The sequence below is a fragment of the Salmo salar genome, chromosome 01, assembly GCF_965601325.2.
Source record: "Salmo salar chromosome 01, fSalSal1, whole genome shotgun sequence".
Classification (NCBI taxonomy): Eukaryota; Metazoa; Chordata; class Actinopteri; order Salmoniformes; family Salmonidae; genus Salmo; species Salmo salar.
In genome coordinates, this window is record NC_138291.1 from 134673217 (window position 1) to 134694956 (window position 21740).

The window sequence follows — 21740 nt, forward strand, 5'->3', positions numbered from 1 at the left end:
GGGCCAGGGACACACGTCAGAAAAAGGATTTGTGTGTGTGTGCATGTTAGCTTGAGGAACCTTTCAGTTGAACTGTTATTTTTCAGTCTTCTTTGTGTGTGTGTGTGTGTGTGTGTGTGTGTGTGTGTGTGTGTGTGTGTGTGTGTGTGTGTGTGTGTGTGTGTGTGTATGTGTGCGCGCATGCGTGTGTAGTTTGAGATGGTGTTTTTTGGCTGAGTGTGTGTAATTGTAAGTGGACAATTACACACACACACAGTTACACTTTGAGGTCCAGTCTTTTTCATGTGCTTTTCAGTGTCACCACTGACACTCTAGAGAATTGACACTTCAATGGAGACTCGTCTCTGTACATTTGTACATCAATAACATATGTTGATCTGAACTATCATCTCTTCTCAGCTTCTATTTGTATCATCTGGATCCTAATTCATTTAATCCTGTTCTTTGGGTCTTCACACTACCATTGCAACAGACGTCGCACCCTCACCATCACCCCCTTAGGCAGGGTTGTAAGTAGACCACATATTGAGTGTCTTGGTCTCGGATACATTTTTACTTGACTCAATCAATGAGGACTTGCAATTTCTTCCTGAGACCAGCCGAGACCCGGGGATTCATTTATAACCGTTGTGTACATTTTACACCAAAAATAGAGATTCATAAACTTGGTGCAAGCCATACATACGCATGTGTCCCATTATGAATTAGACCTGTTGTAAAACTGTGCACGCGTGAAAAAGCCCATCCTTCACCTTTTATGGTGACAATAACACCCTTCTTTGCTGTAAACGTTGGAAGTATTGGAATTAGGCCAAGACAGTATTTAAAGGAAATAGCAATGGTGAACTTGATCAAATGTCTTGGAGGTGGCAGAATGTTTTCTTTTGCAGTGACATTTGCTGTAACTGATCGTTCCGGAAACACAAAAACAATAACAATAACAAATTGTTTTAGACTTGTAAACAGATCGTTTGCATTCAATAATGTTTAGCATTTACTTTTTCCTGAACCTAAATATGCTGCACTGCCGCAAATTCTGAAACATTGTCTACTCTGAAAAAGAATAAAGCTACCGTAGGCCTACTTGCAGTGGTAGCCTACACACATTCAACGCTAAAGATCAACTCTGTTCACCTGTCAAACTGTATTGTAGGCCTGTGTTATAACAATAGTTCCCTTTCAGATGTATAGAGCAAAAACTAATTATAATGGCCTATCTAATAGGCCCAATTAAATGAGATGCGCCTGGTAATTTCTTGTATGGCTACTTGGTGAATATGAACTCTTCATGGCCAGAAATGTGAGGAATTTATTATGCAATGGTAGATATATTTATTATGTTTATAAATGAAATAGTCTACTCGAGAAATTACAGTATTCAGACATAGCCTACAAACGTCAATGGAAACGATGAACCGTCTGCTCTACCGTTAAACTGCGCTTCAGATTGAATCTATTTACTACTGTGAAGTGGGTCCAATTAAATGAGAGATGGGACAAATGGTAGCCTATCCTAACTTGTTGTATAAACCTATAAGTTATTTTGCAAGGTTTACCAGGTTACTATCAAAGCTTTTGTCGGATTAAAAAAATGTATGACCGGCCTGATGGAAACAGAACATTTCCCGGTAAACGTTCCAAATGTCGACAAAACCAAATACGCTAGACAAGGTGGGATCTGTTTGTGTCGGTAAAATCAATTATTAGGGAATGTTGGTGGAAAATATTTTATGTGCAAATATTGATTTAATAACCATCATATTTTTTGTATTTATTATGGATCCCCATTAGTTCCTGCCAAAGCAGCAGCTACTCTTCCTGGAGTCCAGCAAAATTAAGGCAGTTTATACAATTTTAAAACATTAAAATACATTCACAGATTTCACAACACACTGTGTGCCCTCAGGCCCCTACTCCACCACATATTTACATTACTAAATCCATGTGTATATATAGTGCGTATGTTATCGTATGTGTGTGTGTCTGTGCCAATGTTTGTCTTGCTTCACAGTCCCTGCTGTTCCATAAGGTGTTTTTTAAATGTTTTTTTAATCAAATTTTACTGCTTGCATCAGTTACTTGATATGGAATAGAGTTCCATGTAGTCATGGCTCTATGTAGTACTGTGTGCCTCCCATAGTCTGTTCTGGACTTGGGGACTGTGAAGAGACCTCGTGGCATGTCTTGTGGGGGATGCACGGGTGTCCGAGCTGTGTGCCAGTAGTTTAGACAGACAGCTCGGTGCATTCAACATGTCAATACCTCTCATAAATGAAAGTAGAATTGAGTAAAAGTCATAATAAAAGTCATATTGAAGTCAACTTGGAGTCACGCGATGACATGTTGCGTGGTCCTCCCACTACGACTCGGGAAAGCATGCAGTTTATTAGGCTACAGATTAAATAAATGATGAACTTCACAGGGTTGTGAAAGTGTGAGGTGATGAGCTTGCTGCTCCCTTCCAATAAATATCTAGAGTCTTATTCTAGTGACACGATGGCCGGGGATTGGCTGCCGTTTGACAAATAAAAATCTAGCTTTTTTGACCATAATAATAATAATAATCTCATCATGTAGGTTATACGTGTGCTCCAGCCAACAGCTCTCAGAGACAACAGCACGCAGATAGTGCTGTTGGCTAGAGTGCACGTGCCAAGACCAGAGTGGGCACATTTTTTGTGAGAAAACCATCAATAGAGTTCAAAATGCGATGGAAAGCAATTTAATTTGTATTTTTTATTTGTTTAATAGGAATTTAACTGCAAAATATATTTTATTTGTCCTACGTCATCACGCATAGCCTTTTATCTGCAACAAGTCCATCTCAGCCACACATTTCTTGTGGGGAAAATGCAGATTTTTTAATATTCACATGAAAATCTGTCACCAATTGGATGGAAACCTAGCTACAGTCCCAGACAGACCTCTCAAACAGGATGCAGCACACACAAGCATCAGAGGCAGCAGGGCTGGGTTACAGGGAAAGGAGTAGTGAAGATTAGGCTGCCATCTGTCTTTACTGTTTCGAGACACTTGTTGGAAGCCTGAATGACAGCTAGAGTAGCTCTCGACAACATAATCATGTTCTTAATTAATATTTTACTATCAGCCCCATGAGGGTACAGAGAGTGGACTTGCTTTATTATTCAATACAATTCAGAAACTTGTGTTGAGTTGTACTGTGCTTGTTTCTTCTCATCTGACACTTCAATAGTGACCAGCCCTCATACCAAAACTTACAAAGCTTATTCACAAAACTACTGAAGTCTTACGCTTTCTAAATCCTGTTCATAAATTGTAAATTGCCCGTTGTTTTTCTATGAAGAGTTTTGGATTCATGTTTGAATTTAAATTCATTGGAATGGGGTGCGTGCGTGTATATGAGCAGTGTCCGTCTGTATGTGCATGCGAGCACTCGATCATATGCCTCTCTCTCTCACTCACTGTTTCAAGGTTCTGCATGATGTCCTGGAAGGATGGGTGTGTTCTGAATTGTTCAAAGAGCTCTCTCTTGTAGAGCAGGGCGTAGACCAGGTTAGGGTTGTGGTGTAAAGAGTTCGACAGACACGAGTTGATGATCTCCAGCATCATCCTGATCACCTCCTCGATCACATTCAGGTCCTGGGCCTAGAGAAGAGAGAGATGACTAACTATTAACATACAGGGCCTATAAAGAGAGAATCTGATTTATTTTATAAGAGACAGAAGAAGCAAGACACAATAGACGACTTTTAGGTGAAACATTTAAATGACCTGATGTTTCACTTTGGGGGAAAACTGTATGAAAGAATTACCCTGATGTTTCACCTTTGACTGCAGTAAATTAGAATTTTTTGCTAAATGTCCACTCTTATGCCAACACAGTGGTCATCTGGTTTAAAGCAAATAGGGGTTACATAACCAAAAGAACAAGGCTACTAGAAGTAAAAGGGAAAGTTTGTTACTAGAATCAATGGTTTCCATTCGGTCGTAAATAGAAAGTGACGGTGTGTGAAAGCAGGGCAGCGTAGCAGCGGCCATAGCGAGGGAGCCAGAGGAAGCCGGGGGCACCACTAGGTCCGTAGCGGCAGTACACAGGGAACACAGGGGCAGGCAGGCGGCAGGGTGGTTGTGTCATGTTGAGGGATACCCATTGTGATGCCTGCGTGGCTGAGATGGTATCTAGCTCCATACAGACTGTCTGGAGTCTCTGGCTAGGGACCAGACAGCACTGCAGCACTCTGCTATGCAAAACAGCAACATATTATGCCTGAGTGAGTGAGTGAGTGAGTGAGTGAGTGAGTGAGTGAGTGAGTGAGAGAGAGAGAGAGAGTGAAAGAAAGAAAGAAAGAAAGAAAGAAGAAGAAAGAAAAGAAAGAAAGAGAAGAAAGAAAGAAAGAAAGAAAGAAAGAAAGAAAGAAAGAAAGAAAGAGCAGACGGAGTGGGGAAGTGAAGTCCCCTCCGTGGCTGGATTACAGCCCTGCTCCCTCCCTCCATTACCTCATGCTATCGTTCACTCCCACTTTGTAAACCACCAATCTCTAGCCAACTATGCTCAGAATATCAAGGAACCTAGGTTATTGTAAAGGCATCAAATCATGTTCTAACAGCTGAAGTATGGTTACTCATCTAAACATGTGCCATTGGCCTGAAAACAAACATATACATTCTAAAACTCACAATCATCAATACACAAGACAAAAGGACGTGGTGGTGGTTAGGGCTGTGGCGGTCATGACATTTTGTCAGCTTGTGACTGTCAAGCAAATAACTCCCAGTCTCACAGTAATTGACCATTAATTAACATAAACATACTTAGCATCTCCTTGCTTCCACACACAGCCTACAAGCCACTGATGCAGACCTTTGGAACATTACATTTTAAAAAGTCTAATAAATCCATGTAATATAGCCTACAAAAACCACAATAAATCCATTACTTATTTTAGACAGGTCAAAAGAAACATAATATGAAGAAAATGTAGTCTGTTTCAGATGAACAGAATAGCATGAGCTGTCCTTATGTTAGGCCCTGATCTGGCTATGGCATATGGCGGTGGGCTACACTAGTTCATTTAGCAGACAAGATTTGCTTAGAATTCCGTGGAATTATTTTATAGTATGAAGAATACAACTGAACATAACTGAATAAAATAGAAAGGATATTTTCTACAAACTATTTGGGGGAGGGCGCACATGCAGCTATTCTGTGTTGAAAGGTTAACAAAGATACTCCTATATGCTTAATTATTTATGTAACTTTAGTTGTGATAAATGTTGGGCTATATGTTTTGATTTTTAATACATTGTAAGGCCGCATGATGCGACTAATGATGATTTGAAAAAAGTTGCATTAAAAGGCATGAGCTTTGCTTTGTTTTTTTGCGCAGGCTGTACACACTTCATCAGTCTCTCATTCACAATTTGACAAGCACTTGATAATGCCTAGAATTTCTCAGCAGCAAATATATAATTCACAAGTGATATTAATATTGTCACCCATCAGACTATTCTTGATTTAATATTGTCTTTATATATACTAAATAATGTGTGAAATTTGTTTGATTTAGAATGGACCATTATCATACACCTGTCTCGAAACAGATGAGCTCATGGGCTCTTATGTAGTGTTTGATTAGATTTTTGATTACATTTGCATTGATGTCAGAGTGATTATAGGGACAATAGAGTACTGAGTACGAGGCAATTAGCAAGTTTGTTAGGCTACAAATGACCATCAGCAGAATCAGAGCTTGGAGAAGCCTAATTGGAGAAGCCTAATTACCATACAGTATAGGTCGACCGATTAATCTGAATGGCCGATTAATTATGGCCGATTATTTGGGGCCGATTTCAGGTTTTCATAACAATCGGACATCAGTACTTTTGGACACCGATTTGGCCGATTATTATTATTTATTAAAAAAATATATATATATTTTTTTACACCTTTATTTAACTAGGCAAGTCAGTTAAGAACACATTGTTATTTTCAATAACGGCCTAGGAACGGTGGGTTAACTGCCTTGTTCAGGGGCAGAATGACAGATTTTTACCTTGTCAGCTCGGGGATTCAATCTTGCAACCTTACAGTTAACTAGTCCAACCTCTAACCACCTACCTTACATTGCACTCCATGAGGAGCCTGCCTGTTACACGAATTCAGTAAGAAAGCCAAGGTAAGTTGCTAGCTAGCATTAAACTTATCTTATAAAAACAATCAATCAATCATAATCACTAGTTAACTACACATGGTTGATGATATTACTAGTTTATCTAGCGTGTCCTGCGTTGCATATAATCGATGCGGTGCACATTCGCGAAAAAGGACTGTCGTTGCTCCAATGTGTACCTAACCATAAACATCAATGCCTTTCTTAAAATCAATACACAAGTATATATTTTTAAACCTGCATATTTAGTTAATATTGCCTGCTAACATGAATTTCTTTTAACTAGGAAAATTGTGTCACTTCTCTTGCAACAGAGTCAGGGTATATGCAGCAGTTTGGGCCGCCTGGCTCGTTGCGAACTGTGTGAAGACTATTTCTTCCTAACAAAGACAGCCAACTTTGCCAAACGGGGGATGATTTAACAAAAGCGCATTTGCGAAAAAAGCACAATCGTTGCACGACTGTACCTAACCATAAACATCAACGCCTTTCTTAAAATCAGTACACAGAAGTATACATTTTTAAACCTGCATATTTAGCTAAAAGAAATCCAGGTTAGCAGGCAATATTAACCAGGTGAAATTGTGTCACTTCTCTTGCGTTCATTGCACGCAGAGTCAGGGTATATGCAACAGTTTGGGCCGCCTGGCTCGTTGCGAACAAATTTGCCAGAATTTTACGTAATTATGACATAACATTGAAGGTTCTGCAATGTAACAGGAATATTATACTTATGGATGCCACCCGTTAGATAAAATACGGAACGGTTCCGTATTTCACTGAAAGAATAAACGTTTTGTTTTCGAGATGATAGTTTCCGGATTCGACTATATTAATGACCTAAGGCTCGTATTTCTGTGTGTTATTATGTTATAATTAAGTCTGTGATTTGATAGAGCAGTCTGACTGAGCGATGGTAGGCACCAGCAGGCTCGTAAGCATTCATTCAAACAGCACTTTCGTGCATTTTGCCAGCAGCTCTTCGCAATGCTTCAAGCATTGCGCTGTTTATGACTTCAAGCCTATCAACTCCCGAGATTAGACTGGTGTGACCGATGTGAAATGGCTAGCTAGTTAGCGGGGTGCGTGCTAATAGCGTTTCAAGCGTTACTCGCTCTGAGACTTGGAGTAGTTATTCCCCTTGCTCTGCATGGGTAACGCTGCTTCGAGGGTGGCTGTTGTCGATGTGTTCCTGGTTCGAGCCCAGGTAGGGGCAAGGAGAGGGACGGAAGCTATACTGTTACACTGGCAATACTAAAGTGCCTATAAGAACATCCAATAGTCAAAGATATATGAAATACAAATCGTATAGAGAGAAATAGTCCTATAATTCCTATAATAACTACAACCTAAAACTTCTTACCTGGGAATATTGAAGACTCATGTTAAAAGGAACCACCAGCTTTCATATGTTCTCAGCAAGGAACTTAAACTTTAGCTTTCTTACATGGCACATATTGCACTTTTACTTTCTTCTTCAACACTTTGTTTTTTCATTATTTAAACCAAATTGAAGATGTTTCATTATTTATTTGAGGCTAAATTGATTTTATTGATGTATTATATTAAGTTAAAATAAGTGTTCATTCAGTATTGTTGTAATTGTCATTATTACAAATAATAAAAAAATAAATAAAAAAAACGGCCGATTAATTGGTATCGGCTTTTTTTGGTCCTCCAATAATCGGTATCGGCGTTGAAAAATCATAAATCGGTCGACCTCTACCATACAGTCACCGTAACATATTCCCATGGCTGAGAGGGAGGAAAGAGCATGCCTGCATCCCAAATGGCACCTTGTTCCCTTTAATAGTACACTACTTTTGAAAAGGTCCCACATGGCTCTAGTCAGAAGTTGTGCACTAAGTAGGGAATATGGTGCCATTTGGGATACAGCCAATCATGTCTGTCTGCAGCAGCAGGAGAGCTGGATCACCCTCCGTGCGTCAGACCAATTTAGACCCTTGCACTAATGGCTTCTGAGTGGCTAAGACGGAGCCAGCCCACCAGCCGAGAGTCACTGGCTGAAAATCGAGTCAGAGACGCAATGGGGAGCCACTGACTGCAGGACCGCTGAGCACAAATAGGAAGAGAAGAAGAGGAGGAGAGAGCGAGTGCGATCCATTCTGAGGACACAAAGGGTAGATAGGAAGTGCACACTGAAAGATGGATAGTTGGTTTATCTGAGTGATGGCATCTCCTGGCTGTAGGGCCGTGTGGTCCTCTGCGCCGCCATGTGATACATGTTCTCTGAACAGCTGGATCTCCAGTACCTTACAGAGATAGAGTCATGCCTGTTTCAGCCCAGGAGAAAAGAGAAGGCCTAGGAGAAAGCTGGTCTGAATAATCCCATGCAGCGTAGCTATAGCTAGATATCATCTTCTAGGGTAAGGCGGGGCAGCCGAGATGGAGAGGACATACTGTGCTCTTCATCTACATCTGATAGTGCAGCGCTGGCTTGTAGATAGCCGCTACTCAGATAGCCACTGGCTTGGCTGCCTGGTGTATTACACTACAGTAGTTTATGAAATGACATGGGAGAGAATAGATATCAGTCCAGCTGATCAGTCCTGCAAAGGTTCTCAAAGTCAGACATCCAGATCAGAGATATGGAGAACAGTGAATCATCTCTAGGAGAGTGTGTAGGTGCGACATTCAACCTACTGCAAAAACTGCATCAAAAGGAAATGTATGTGCTAGAGTATGATTATTGGTGCGTGAGTGTGGGTCAAAGAGGCAGCTTGTGTGTGAGGGAGGGTGTGTGTGTGTGTGTGTGTGTGCATATAAAACACATACAAATACTCAAGATAAAACTACGAGGCAGCGATATGACGTTGTCATAGAAACATGCACATGATGAGCGAGCGGAACACAGATATGGAATCAAACGGTGTGTGTGTGTGTGTGAGTTGCTCGCATCAAAAAGCTTTTTGTGTTCAAACAAACATGGTGTGTGGCAGGAACAGTTTGTCTGATAACTGTTGAAAAGAGCCAGGTAGTGTCCCAAATGGCACTCTATTCCCTACATAGTGCACTACTTTAGACCAGAGCCCTTTGGGCCTTGGTCAAAAGGAGTGCACTATATAGGGAACAAGATGCCATTTGGGACAGACAGTCAGTAAAACATTTATTCACACAACCATCTGTCATGTAGGACACAGGGAGGGACAAGGCCGGATTAAGAAATCATAGGCCCTGGGGCTTTGTTTTTTGTGTAAATAAAAGTGCTGCTGTTGGCAAAAAATTGGGAGTTGTTCAGAATTTTGTAAAAAAAACATTATATGAGTTCTACAGACAGATTAGTCTTCTCTTTTCATTTGCTTTCCAAACTGTACATTTTTACCGCAATTGTATTTTGAAATTTGCAAAAGGCAAATAAACAGCCGCAACCAATCATAGAAATATAATCCATAGATGAGTTCCCACTCAAGTCAGGACGGGTAGCCATTGCTAGCGTACCCATGAGTTTAACACTCAAATTGCCAGGGTAAGAGCAGAGGTTCCAAATCCCTTCTATGGATTATAGGTCTATGGCCACAATGGAACAAGCTGTATATTTGGTGCACATGCTGCCCAAATTGCGGCCTTCCTGACTGTAGGCAACCGGTCACTGCCAAACTAAACACTTGAGTAAATGAGGGATACAACGTTTATGTTATGGTGTGTGTGGTGCATTTTCCTGGCATGGTTTAGGTCCACTTGTAGAATCTATGCCAAGGCGCATTGAAGCTGTTCTGGCAGCTCATGGTGGCCTAACACCCTTTTAAGACACTTTATTTTGGCAGTTACCTGCATGGCTTGTGATCAAATTTTATCTAGTTATTTTTTTGTAACTACTGATGCTCTGTGGCTAAATTTTGCTCTCTGGGGTATTTTGAACATTGAAAGCGGGCTCCTTTGGTTGGATAACATAATAATAAAAAATAACTTTATTTGCCCCGTGCCCCTTATGGCATTGGGCCCCTGACTCACACAGTTGAGTCAGAGGCCCATTTTCTTAATATGCAGTTTATTTTTTATTAATCAGTTACCCATTCAAGGCAGGGCCCCCAGTTACCCACTTGGGCCCCCTACTTCCTCTCCTCCCCCAAGCTGATGATTAGCAGAGCGGCAGCAGGCGGCTGTCTACACTCATTGAGAGAGGGCTCCTGAATCCTCCTGTGGTTGGTGGTTGAGGTAAAAATGTGTAAAATATATACTGCATATACATTATATACTGTATTTCATGTATTATTCAGAAGAGATAGTGTGTGTGTCTCCCTGTCAGTGTTTCAGTTCGGAAAATTTATCACAGACAAGTGACTGGGAAGATTTATCAGACAATTTATCAGACATCTGAGAAATTTACAGGCCATCCATATGCATTGGGTGCGTATCCGATTAGGGCGTCCACCCATGCAGAGCCAGCCCCATCAATAAATGAGGGATATTGGCCAAATGAGACACATTTACATGTCCTTAAAAACAGCCTGTAACAAATTACAAAAACACTATTCCTTGTGTTTCGATGTGTAGCATACGCAAAACTTTATAGCCTATTGTTTTATTGGTTTTTAATTTTCTAAAACAAGAATTGTCCACCTCACGGTTCAGCTGTCGGAGATTTGAGCACTAAATGCATCAGGGCATTGCATGCATAGGCCTATAGGCTTAGGCATCCACTTTAAGGTATTAATATATTGTTTTACATTTATAAAAAAGCAAGAAAAGCGTAAGCCTCAGAGAGAGAGAGAGAGAGAGAATTAGAGATATGCCGGCGGCATGCTATGACACCGACATGCATTTTTTTATAGTCAGATATACAGTGCATTCGTAAAGTATTCAGACTCCTTGACTTTTTCCACATTTTGTTAGTTACAGCCTTATTCAAAAATGGATTAAATAAAAACAAAATCCTCATCAATCTACACACAATACCCCATAATGACAAAGTGAAAACAAGTTTTAAGATATTTTTTAAAATGTATAAAACCCCAAAACAGAAACACCTTATTTACATAAATATTCAGACCCTTTGCTATGAGACTCGAAATTGAGCTCAGGTGCATCCTGTTTCCATTGGTCATCCTTGAGATGATTCTACAACTTGATTGGAGTCCACCTATGGTATATTCAATTGATTGGATATGACTCGGAAAGCCACACACCTGAGAAAATAGGTTTTCCTCTAGGATGTTGCCTGTGCTTAGCCCCATTTCGATTGTTTTTTTTGTTTTTTTTATCCTAAAAAAACTCTCCAGTCCTTAACGATTACAAGCATACCCATAACATGACGCAGCCACCACTACGCTTGAAAATATGGAAAATGGTACTTAGTAATGTGTTGTATTGGATTTGCCCCAAACATAACTTTGTATTCAATAGAAAAAGTTAATTGCATTGCCACAATTTTCGCAGTATTAATTTAGTGCCTTGTTGCAAACAGGATACATGTTTTGCAATATTTGTATTCTGTACAGGCTTCCTTCTTTTCACTCTGTCAATTAGGTTAGTATTGTGGAGTAACTACAATGTTGTTGATCAATCCTCAGTTTTTTGTGTTTGAAATTCTGTGCTCAACTGGGGGACCTTACAAAAAAATGTATATGTGGGGTACTTAGGTAAGGTAGTCATTCAAAAATCATGTTTAAAACTATTATGCAACTTAAGGAAATTTTTACTTCTGAACTTATTTAGGCTTGCCATAACAAAGAGGTTGAATACTTATTGACTGAAGACATTTCAGCTTTTAAGTTTTTATTAATTTGTAAAAGTTTCGAAAAACATAATTCCACTGACATTATGGGGTATTGTGTGTAGGCCAGTGTCAAAGAAATGTAAATTGAATACATTTTAATTTTGTGATATCCAATTGGTAGTTACAGTCTTGTCCCATCACTACAACTCCCCTACGGACTCTGGAGCGGCGAAGGTCAAGAGCCATGCATCCTCCGAAATACGACTGCTTCTTGACACACTGCTCGCTTAACCCGGAAGCCAGCCGCACCAACGTGTCGGAGGAAACACCGTCCAACTGGCGACCAGAGTCAGCTTGCAGGGGCCCGGTCCACCACAAGGATTTGCTAGAGCGCGATGGGACAAAGAAATCCCGGCCAGGCAACACCCTCCCCTAAACCGGACTACGCTGGGCCAATTGTGCGCCGCCTCATTGGTCTCTCCGTCACAGCTGGCTGTGACACAGCCTGGGATCGAACTTGGGGCTGTAGTGACACCTTAAGCACTGCGACGCAGTGCCTTAGACCGCTGTGCCACTCGAGAGGCTCCAATTTAATCCATTTTAAATTCTGTCTGTAACACAACAAAATGTGTAAAAAGTTAAGGGTGTGAAAACATTTTGAAGGCACTGAATAAATTAATATTCATTACAGCTAAATAATTGTATGTATTCAATTAATAGTTTAGTACCAAAATCAAGAACCCTTTCCAGCTCCTTTCTGAAGCTTCTATGTTGCAATAGTCTACACGTCACAGAAATACAATGGAATTTACACAGCATACTACAATTCCCTGAGTGCATTTCACTTCCCAGGTTGCACATGGCAGCTGGATGTCTTGTGTCTACTGCTAGGAAGCCCACACAAACGTGAAGTAGTCTAAATACACTGCTCAAAAAAATAAAGGGAACACTTAAACAACACAATGTAACTCCAAGTCAATCACACTTCTGTGAAATCAAACTGTCCACTTAGGAAGCAACACTGATTGACAATAAATTTCACATGCTGTTGTGCAAATGGAATAGACAACAGGTGGAAATTACAGGCAATTAGCAAGACACCCCCAATAAAGGAGTGGTTTTGCAGATGGGGACCACAGACCACTTCTCAGTTCCTATGCTTCCTGGCTGATGTTTTGGTCACTTTTGAATGCTGGTGGTGCTTTCATGAGACGGAGTCTACAACCCACACAAGTGGCTTAGGTAGTGCAGCTCATCCAGGATGGCACATCAATGCGAGCTGTGCCAAGAAGGTTTGCTGTGTCTGTCAGCGTAGTGTCCAGAGCATGGAGGCGCTACCAGGAGACAGGCCAGTACATCAGGAGACTTGGAGGAGGCCGTAGGAGGGCAACAACCCAGCAGCAGGACCGCTACCTCCGCCTTTGTGCAAGGAGGAGCAGGAGAAGCACTGCCAGAGCCCTGCAAAAATAACCTCCAGCAGGCCACAAATGTGCATGTGTCTGCTCAAACGGTCAGAAACAGACTCCATGAGGGTGGTATGAGGGCCCGACGTCCACAGGTGGGGGTTGTGCTTACAGCCCAACACCGTGCAGGACATTTGGCATTTGCCAGAGAACACCAAGATTGGAAAATTCGCCACTGGCGCCCTGTGCTCTTCACAGATGAAAGCAGGTTCACACTGAGCACATGTGACAGACGTGACAGAGTCTGGATACGCTGTGGAGAACGTTCTGCTGCCTGCAACATCCTCCAGCATGACCGGTTTGGCGGTGGGTCAGTCATGGTGTGGGGTGGCATTTCTTTGGGGGGCCGCACAGCCCTCCATGTGCTCGCCAGAGGTAGCCTGACTGCCATTAGGTACCGAGATGAGATCCTCAGACCCCTTGTGAGACCATATGCTGGTGCGGTTGGCCCTGGGTTCCTCCTAATGCAAGACAATGCTAGACCTCATGTGGCTGGAGTGTGTCAGCAGTTCCTGCAAGAGGAAGGCATTGATGCTATGGACTGGCCCGCCCGTTCCCCAGACCTGAATCCAATTGAGCACATCTGGGACATCATGTCTCGCTCCATCCACCAACGCCACATTGCACCACAGACTGTCCAGGAGTTGGCGGATGCTTTAGTCCAGGTCTGGGAGGAGATCCCTCAGGAGACCATCCACCACCTCATCAGGAGCATGCCCAGGCGTTGTAGGGAGGTCATACAGGCACGTGGAGGCCACACACACTACTGAGCCTCATTTTGACTTGTTTTAAGGACATTACATCAAAGTTGGATCAGCCTGTAGTGTGGTTTTCCACTTAAATTTTGAGTGTGACTCCAAATCCAGACCTCCATGGGTTGATAAATTGGATTTCCATTGATTATTTTTGTGTGATTTTGTTGTCAGCACATTCACCTATGTAAAGAAAAAAGTATTTAATAAGATTATTTATTTCATTCAGATCTAGGATGTGTTGTTTAAGTGTTCCCTTTATTTTTTTGAGCAGTGTATATTGCTGTCAAGTTGAGTGCGTTTCACATGACTTTTAGGTTGTGTAATCATATCATAATGCTCACATGAATGTCATGCTGAATATATGTTAATGTCATTTATCACACAATTATTCAAATTTAGTAGAATAACAACAACATTACAAGGTAATGGGTAAAATCGTTTTTTTGCCATTTTGGAACTAAACCTCCCTTGCACTGCACTGTTTTGTAACTAACACCTTTTGTTTAGTTGCTTCAGTGGGCTGGCCTTCATCATCTGCTCTGTAATCAAAGTTTCCAATAGTTCGCTTTTGGAGCCATTTAAGTCAACAAACTGTGGGCGTGGAGGTATGATGTTTTTGTTAGAAGAAGCCATGCCAAAGATATTTAAAAGTAAGGTTGCCCCTTCTGTCTGTGGCAATGCTTTCGGTATTATCTCTCTCTTGCTTGCTTCTTACGTGGTTTGCGTTGACAGCTGCATGTGCAAGCGCAGCCCCCTTGAGAAAATTCAGACAAATTACAACAGACTCGATCCTCACAATCCATATATGACGTGAAACACATTAGACAGAAGTACCGAAAGTAACAAATTCTAGCACCAAACCGTTTTACATGTTCTAGTATCAAAGTACCAAAGTTTCAGTATACCGTGCAACACTTGATATAGTAGTATAATTCGTTCATTTTCTATGAGAATATTTTTCATAAAGATAAGCATTCAATTCTTAAGATTATAGGACTAACTTTGGTAGGCCTAAAACATTCTTCCTCACCTCAAGCTCAACTTGCAGAGTCAGTTGGAGCGTCGGTGCGCACTGCCTTAAAATCATAGGACTATAGTATTAAAAGCTAATAGCCACACCACACCTTCACAAAAGTTTCTAAACTTTATTAGGTTAATATCAAAAGTCAAGGAATTGTTTATAGGGAAAATAGAGTAGGATATTATATTGTGGAAAACACAACATTAGAGTTAGAACTTTCATTCACTGGAATTAAAACAAAACATTTGCAAACTGGTTTAAACCTTCACAAACGTTTTGAACAGGCTATATATTGCAGCAAGCACCAAGAAAGACTAGTGCCTACCTTACCCAACAAATGACAGCAATAGGTTAATGATATTTATTTTACAACATGCCTACTTATAACCTATCATCTTAAACTAAACACTGAGCACACAATTAAAAAAGACAGATCGAACTTAATTTAGTCAATGAAAATTTCTTAACAGAATGAAACTTTTGCAAATTTAAAGAACTGGTTTAGATTAATAAATAGGACTACAATAATAACAATAACTACACGTTCAAATGGCTCTCGTGTGAAGTAGTGACCCGTGGCATACGCCTAGTTTCCTGAAATGGGTCACATAACCGTTTTTGGCAGAAAAGCCTTCTAGAACCTGTATGTGCCTAAATAACAAACGTGTATGCCATCTGTAAATACTAATACAATTGTTAAATTATGAGCCTAGTTGGTTTACCCACAGAAAAAGCCAGCAACCTTCCCGCTAGCCATGATTAGCTGAGATAATGAGTGGGCTGGACATGCCAAGAGATGTGTTCGGATTGGCCATATACTGTAGCACGCTTCTGTCTATTTGAGCTGGTTAGTATGTGTAGGTAATCCTGTCTAATGTGGCTTTAAAAAAAATATATATATTCTTAGTAGAATGGCATACGTGTTGCTCTCCACTTTCTGGAGGACTGAGTTTTGAAGTCAATGAAATTAGATGGTGATAGCTAAGGAGATGGAGAAAACACCGGTCTCTGGATTACATCTTCAAACTAAGGGCAATGATGGCATCCGTGACAGGGAGAAGCGTCCAAACATGATGTACAAGATAGTCTAGCTAGCTACATTTTCAGATATTACACATTTCTAATTTTGACAAAGTCGGTTTCATTTCAAGTTAAAGTGTACTGTTAGCTAGCTACCTAACGTTAATTGGCAGGCTCACTAGCTAACATTACGTGTATGATCTTATTATTCGTATGTCAGGGCCATTTGATAGGCTATTTATAGCCTAATGTTAGCTAGCTGCAGATTCATGCAAGATAGTAACATCATGAGTTGGGATTATGGTTCATTGTTTACCTAGCTAGCTACATGTCTTAACAAAAGACTCCACTATGCAAGTAACCACTTATTTTTTTATTTTTCATTTAACCTTTATTTAACTAGGCATGTCAGTTAAGAACAAATTCTTATTTACAATGACGGCATACCCAAGCCAAACCCGGACGACGCTGTGCCAATTGTGCGCCGCCCTATGGGACTCCCAATCATGGCCGGATGTGATACAGCCTGGAATCAAACCAGGTACTGTAGTGCGCCTCTTGCACTGAGATGCAGTGCCTTAGATCACTGAGCCACTCGGGAACCCACTCGGGTGCGTTTGTAAATTCAGCCTGGCCATCTACTTCGATTTTAGAGCACTCTCGTCTCAGTGTGCCGGAGCGCAGAATAACTGATGAATTTACGAACGCTCAACACCCATTGAAATGGCCGGTGTCAGTAAACGTCGGCAAAAAAGCGTAATTAAATTGTTGCCAGCAGCACAGTCACAGTCATCAATGCTCTGGATAACATGAAAACACCCTAACCAGCTCTGCTAGGATGAATAAAATGGTCAGAGTGGGGTGTTCTCTCATTTGTGCCTAGAAGTAGCTAGCAAGCTAGCCAATGTTAGCTTGGGTGCTTGACTGCCGTTGTGAGGTCAGAACGCACGGATCAACCATATTCATCGGCCAGAGCGTCCAGTGTGCGCTCTGAACACTCCCAGAGCGAAACGCTCTGAATTTACGAACCGACAATCTGTCAGCACAGTTGCAGTCACCAAAGCTCTGGATAACATACCAGCCTAACCAGCTCTGCTAGGGCGAGTAATGTTCAGTGAGGTGTTCTCTCATTTGTGTCTGGAAGTAGCCAGCAAGTTAGCCAGTTAGCTTGGGTGCTTTACTGCTGTTAGTACAGAACACATGGATCAACCCTTAAAGAGATGGGTCGGGCTAAAGCTTAAGAGGATGTGAATGATGCTGAATGGGTGTAGACAAATAACTGTATACTGGTACTGTATATATAATGATAAATCAAATGATTATAAATACAATATTGTTTTTGCATCCTACATGTATAGCGAGTTGCACAGTAGCCTGCATAAGGGCGTGCACCAACGTTCTTCTCATCATTGTCCACTACAATATTAAAATTTGTCCAATATGGAGGACATTCCCCTTGAAGGCTTTTCACTATAGGCATACTCTAACTTTCGTTTTACTTCAGGCCTCCATCTTCGCAATCAACAGTATTCCAAGGCTCCTCTCTCGCTCTCTCCCTCTCCTCAGCAGCAGGCGCATGCACATAAGGCAGTGCGCAAGGAGTGAGAATGGTGCTGAAGCGTGAAATCGTGATGTATGATATGCAGCCCCGGACAATTTATTTTATCGGCCAAAAGCCCGCAATTACCGGCAACGGTAGCCCTGGTTTGTGTGTGTAGAGATTTGTGACATCCCATGACTACAAATCAGACAACACGAAGAGAAACAAAAAAAATATTTAAAACAGCTGTCTTGAGAGATAGCTACTAGCCTGGGATGACACATGCAATTGAATAATAATACATCTTTTTGATATTGGTCGTATTCCTACTAGCACTGCTTTTGTGGAATTTGTAGGTTTCAGGTTTCTAGCAAACCAAGTGGTGGGACTGCAAGGAATAAAGGAGTGTGCCTTTAAAGTGAACCTGCTATCATAAGGCTGTACCGCAAGAGGCTGAGAGGGAACCCAAGTCCTGACTAAGGACAACTCTAGCCTGGAGTCAAGAAGTCCAAAGCAGCTTAAAGACACTAATGAAATAAGCCCAGTGGCGATCTGACTGCTTAGCAATGCAGACTGACCAACACACACACACACACACACACACACACTTCCTCAGGTCCGTTACCATGGCCACCACCTCAGAGTCTGCCCTGATCTACCTGTGGTGTGAAACCCGCCAGTAGAAATATTAGCAAGGTGGGAGTCTGTTGCCAACGTTATTAGTGTTATGACACTTTTTTTTTTTTTTAACTTTTTTTTTTAAACACTGTGTGTAGGTGTAACAGGCTCAGTCAGTAAATACCAGTCAGTAAAAAGCTCTGGTTTCCTCAACAAAGTAAAACCTAATGACAGCTTTACATCTCTCTGCGTTATGGAGCGAGTTCAACGATAGGACTAGACTTGCCTATCGATTAGGAGAAGCCAATCATCCTTAATCACTTCCTGAAATCTGGCTGATGTCATTGGCTCTGGAAGCAGGAGAATATTAACCCAACACACATTACTAATGACACATACAGTGCCTTCAGAAAGTATTCACACCTCTTGACTTGTCCACGTTGTTGTGTTATTGTAAGGGCTGTCTTCAGGAATGGACCAAAATGCAGCGGAGTTAGTATTCATCTTTCAATTTAATTAGAAAGAACAATATAACAAACAAAACAAGGAAACTGACAGCCAACAGTCCTGTCAGGTGCAAACACACTAAACAAGAAACAATTACCCACAAACCCCAGTGACAAACAACTCCTACATATGTGACTCCCAATCAGGAACAACGATTCCCAGCTGTTCCTGATGAGGAGTCACAAGACACACACTAGACTGCCACGTCCTGACCCCCAAACTACTACACCAGCTCCATCTGCTGGTCAGGACGTGACAGTACCCCCCCCTCAAGGTGCAGACCCCAGAATGCACCTAACCACAACAACAAAAAACCACCAACAAACAAAATCCCCAACAAAACCCTAAAACAGTAACCCTAAACAATAAGGGAGGGAAGGGAGGGTGGCTGCCGTCAACGACGGCACTGAGCTACACCCTCCCTCCCCAACCCACCTATCCTGGAGGCGGCTCAGGCTCTGGCCGTTCCAGGCAGTCGGGGCAGTCTGGCAGCTCGGGACAGTCTGGGCAGTCTGGCAGTTCGGGGCAGTCTGGCCACTCCGGCAGTTCGGGGCAGTCTGGCCACTCCGGCAGTTCGGGGCAGTCTGGCCACTCCGGCAGTTCGGGGCAGTCTGGCCACTCCGGCAGTTCGGGGCAGTCTGGCCACTCCGGCAGTTCGGGGCAGTCTGGCCACTCCGGCAGTTCGGCGCAGTCTGGCCACTCCGGCAGTTCGGCGCAGTCTGGCCACTCCGGCAGTTCAGCGCAGTCTGGCCACTCCGGCAGTTCAGCGCAGTCTGGCCACTCCGGCAGTTCAGCGCAGTCTGGCCACTCCGGCAGTTCAGCGCAGTCTGGCCACTCCGGCAGTTCAGCGCAGTCTGGCCACTCCGGCAGTTCAGCGCAGTCTGACCTCTCTGGCGACTGTTGACTGGCGGGCAGCTCTGGCGACTGTTGACTGGCGGGCAGCTCTGACGACTGTTGACTGGCGGGCAGCTCTGATGACGACTGTTGACTGGCGGGCAGCTCTGATGACGACTGTTGACTGGCGGGCAGCTCTGATGACGACTGTTGACTGGCGGGCAGCTCTGATGACGACTGTTGACTGGCGGGCAGCTCTGATGACGACTGTTGACTGGCGGGCAGCTCTGATGACGACTGTTGACTGGCGGGCAGCTCTGATGACGACTGTTGACTGGCGGGCAGCTCTGATGACGACTGTTGACTGGCGGGCAGCTCTGATGACGACTGTTGACTGGCGGGCAGCTCTGATGACGACTGTTGACTGGCGAGGCTGGGTTGACACACTAGACTCCTGGTGCGTGGTGCTGGTACTGGGCGTACCAGATTGCGAACACGCACCTCCATGCTAGTGCGGGGAGCTGGCCTGGGGCTCCATTCTTGCCCCGCAAAACTCCCCTTGTGCCCCCCCCTAAAGATTTCTTGGGGGTGCCTCCCGGTTTCCCTTACCTCGCCAGCCTTCTTCCGCTGCTTGGTCCTTTGTTGGTGGGTAATTCTGTAAGGGCTGTCTTCAGGAATGGACCAAAATGCAGCGGAGTTAGTATTCATCTTTCAATTTAATTAGAAAGAACACTATAACAAACAAACAAAACAAGGAAACTGACAGCCAACAGTCCTGTCAGGTGCAAACACACTAAACAAGAAACAATTACCCACAAACCCCAGTGACAAACAACTCCTACATATGTGACTCCCAATCAGGAACAACGATTCCCAGCTGTTCCTGATCAGGAGTCACAAGACACACACTAGACTGCCACGTCCTGACCCCCAAACTACTACACCAGCTCCATCTGCTGGTCAGGACGTGACAGTTATAGCCTACATTTTAAATGGAATAAATTTAGATGTTTTGTCACAAGAGGAATTATGTTTTTTTTTTTACAATGAATTCAAAATAAAATGCTGAAATGTCTTGAGTCAATAAGTATTCAACCCCTTTGTTATGGCAAGCCTAAATAGGTTCAGGAGAAAAAAATGTGCTTAACAAGTCACACAATGAGTTAGGGTTACCTCATCTCTGTACAACACACAGGTCCCTCAGTCGAGCAGTGAATTTCAAATACAGATTCAACCACAAAGACCAGGGAGGTTTTCCAGTGCCTCGCAAAGAAGGGCACCTACTGGTAGATGGGTAAAAATAAAAAAGCAGACATTGAAAATCCCTTTGAGCATGGTGAAGTTATTAATCACCCTTTGGATGGTGTATCAATACACCCAGTCACTACAAAGATACAGGTATACTTCCTAACTCAGTTTCCGGACAGGAAGGACATCACCATGAGGCTAATGGTGACTTAAAACAGTAACAGAGTTAATGGCGGTGATAGGAGAAAACTGAGGATGGATCAACAACATTGACTGGGGAGTTTTTCCAGGATAAAAATAAACAGAATGGAGCTAAGCACAGGCAAAATCCTAGAGGAAAACCTTTTACAGTGTGCTTTCCACCAGACACTTGGAGATGAATTTACCTTTCAGAAGGACAATAACCTAAAACACAGGGCCAAATCTACACTGGAGTTACTTACCAAAAGGAAAGTGAAGGTTCCTGAGTGGCCGAGTTACAGTTTTGACTTAAATCTGTTGAAAAATTATATGGCAAGATCTGAAAATGGTTGTCTAGCAATGATCAACAATCAATTTGACACAGTTTGAAGAATTTTGAAAATAATAACTGGGCAAATGTTGCACAATCCATGTGTGGAAAGCTCTTGGAGACATGACCAGAAATAATTACTGCCAAAGGTGATTCTGTATCGATTCTGGGGGTTGAATACTAATCGAATCAAGATATATTAGTGTTTTATTTTTTATACTTAGGATTAAGAAGGTAATAGATGTGTGTGTGTGACTGCGACCTTGAGACAGCAGAGGCAGCCAGACCAGACATTACCAGCCTCACAGAGCAGAGCCTCACTGAGCAGTGTCTGTTTGTCTGACTGACTAATAAGGATTGATGGTGTGTCATGGAGCAGAGGTACCGTCTGCCT

General features: G+C 42.5%; 1 protein-coding gene across 2 annotated transcripts in view; it reads right to left on the reverse strand.

Annotated features, from left to right (window-relative positions):
• LOC106561256 (dymeclin) overlaps positions 1–21740 on the reverse strand; it is a 167273-nt gene that overhangs the window by 17421 nt on the left and 128112 nt on the right. For both annotated transcript variants that reach the window (XM_014125013.3, XM_082978818.1), the window contains one exon: positions 3445–3627. In XM_014125013.3, the coding sequence (XP_013980488.2) occupies positions 3445–3627 (183 nt within the window). The remainder of the gene's footprint in view (positions 1–3444; positions 3628–21740) is intronic.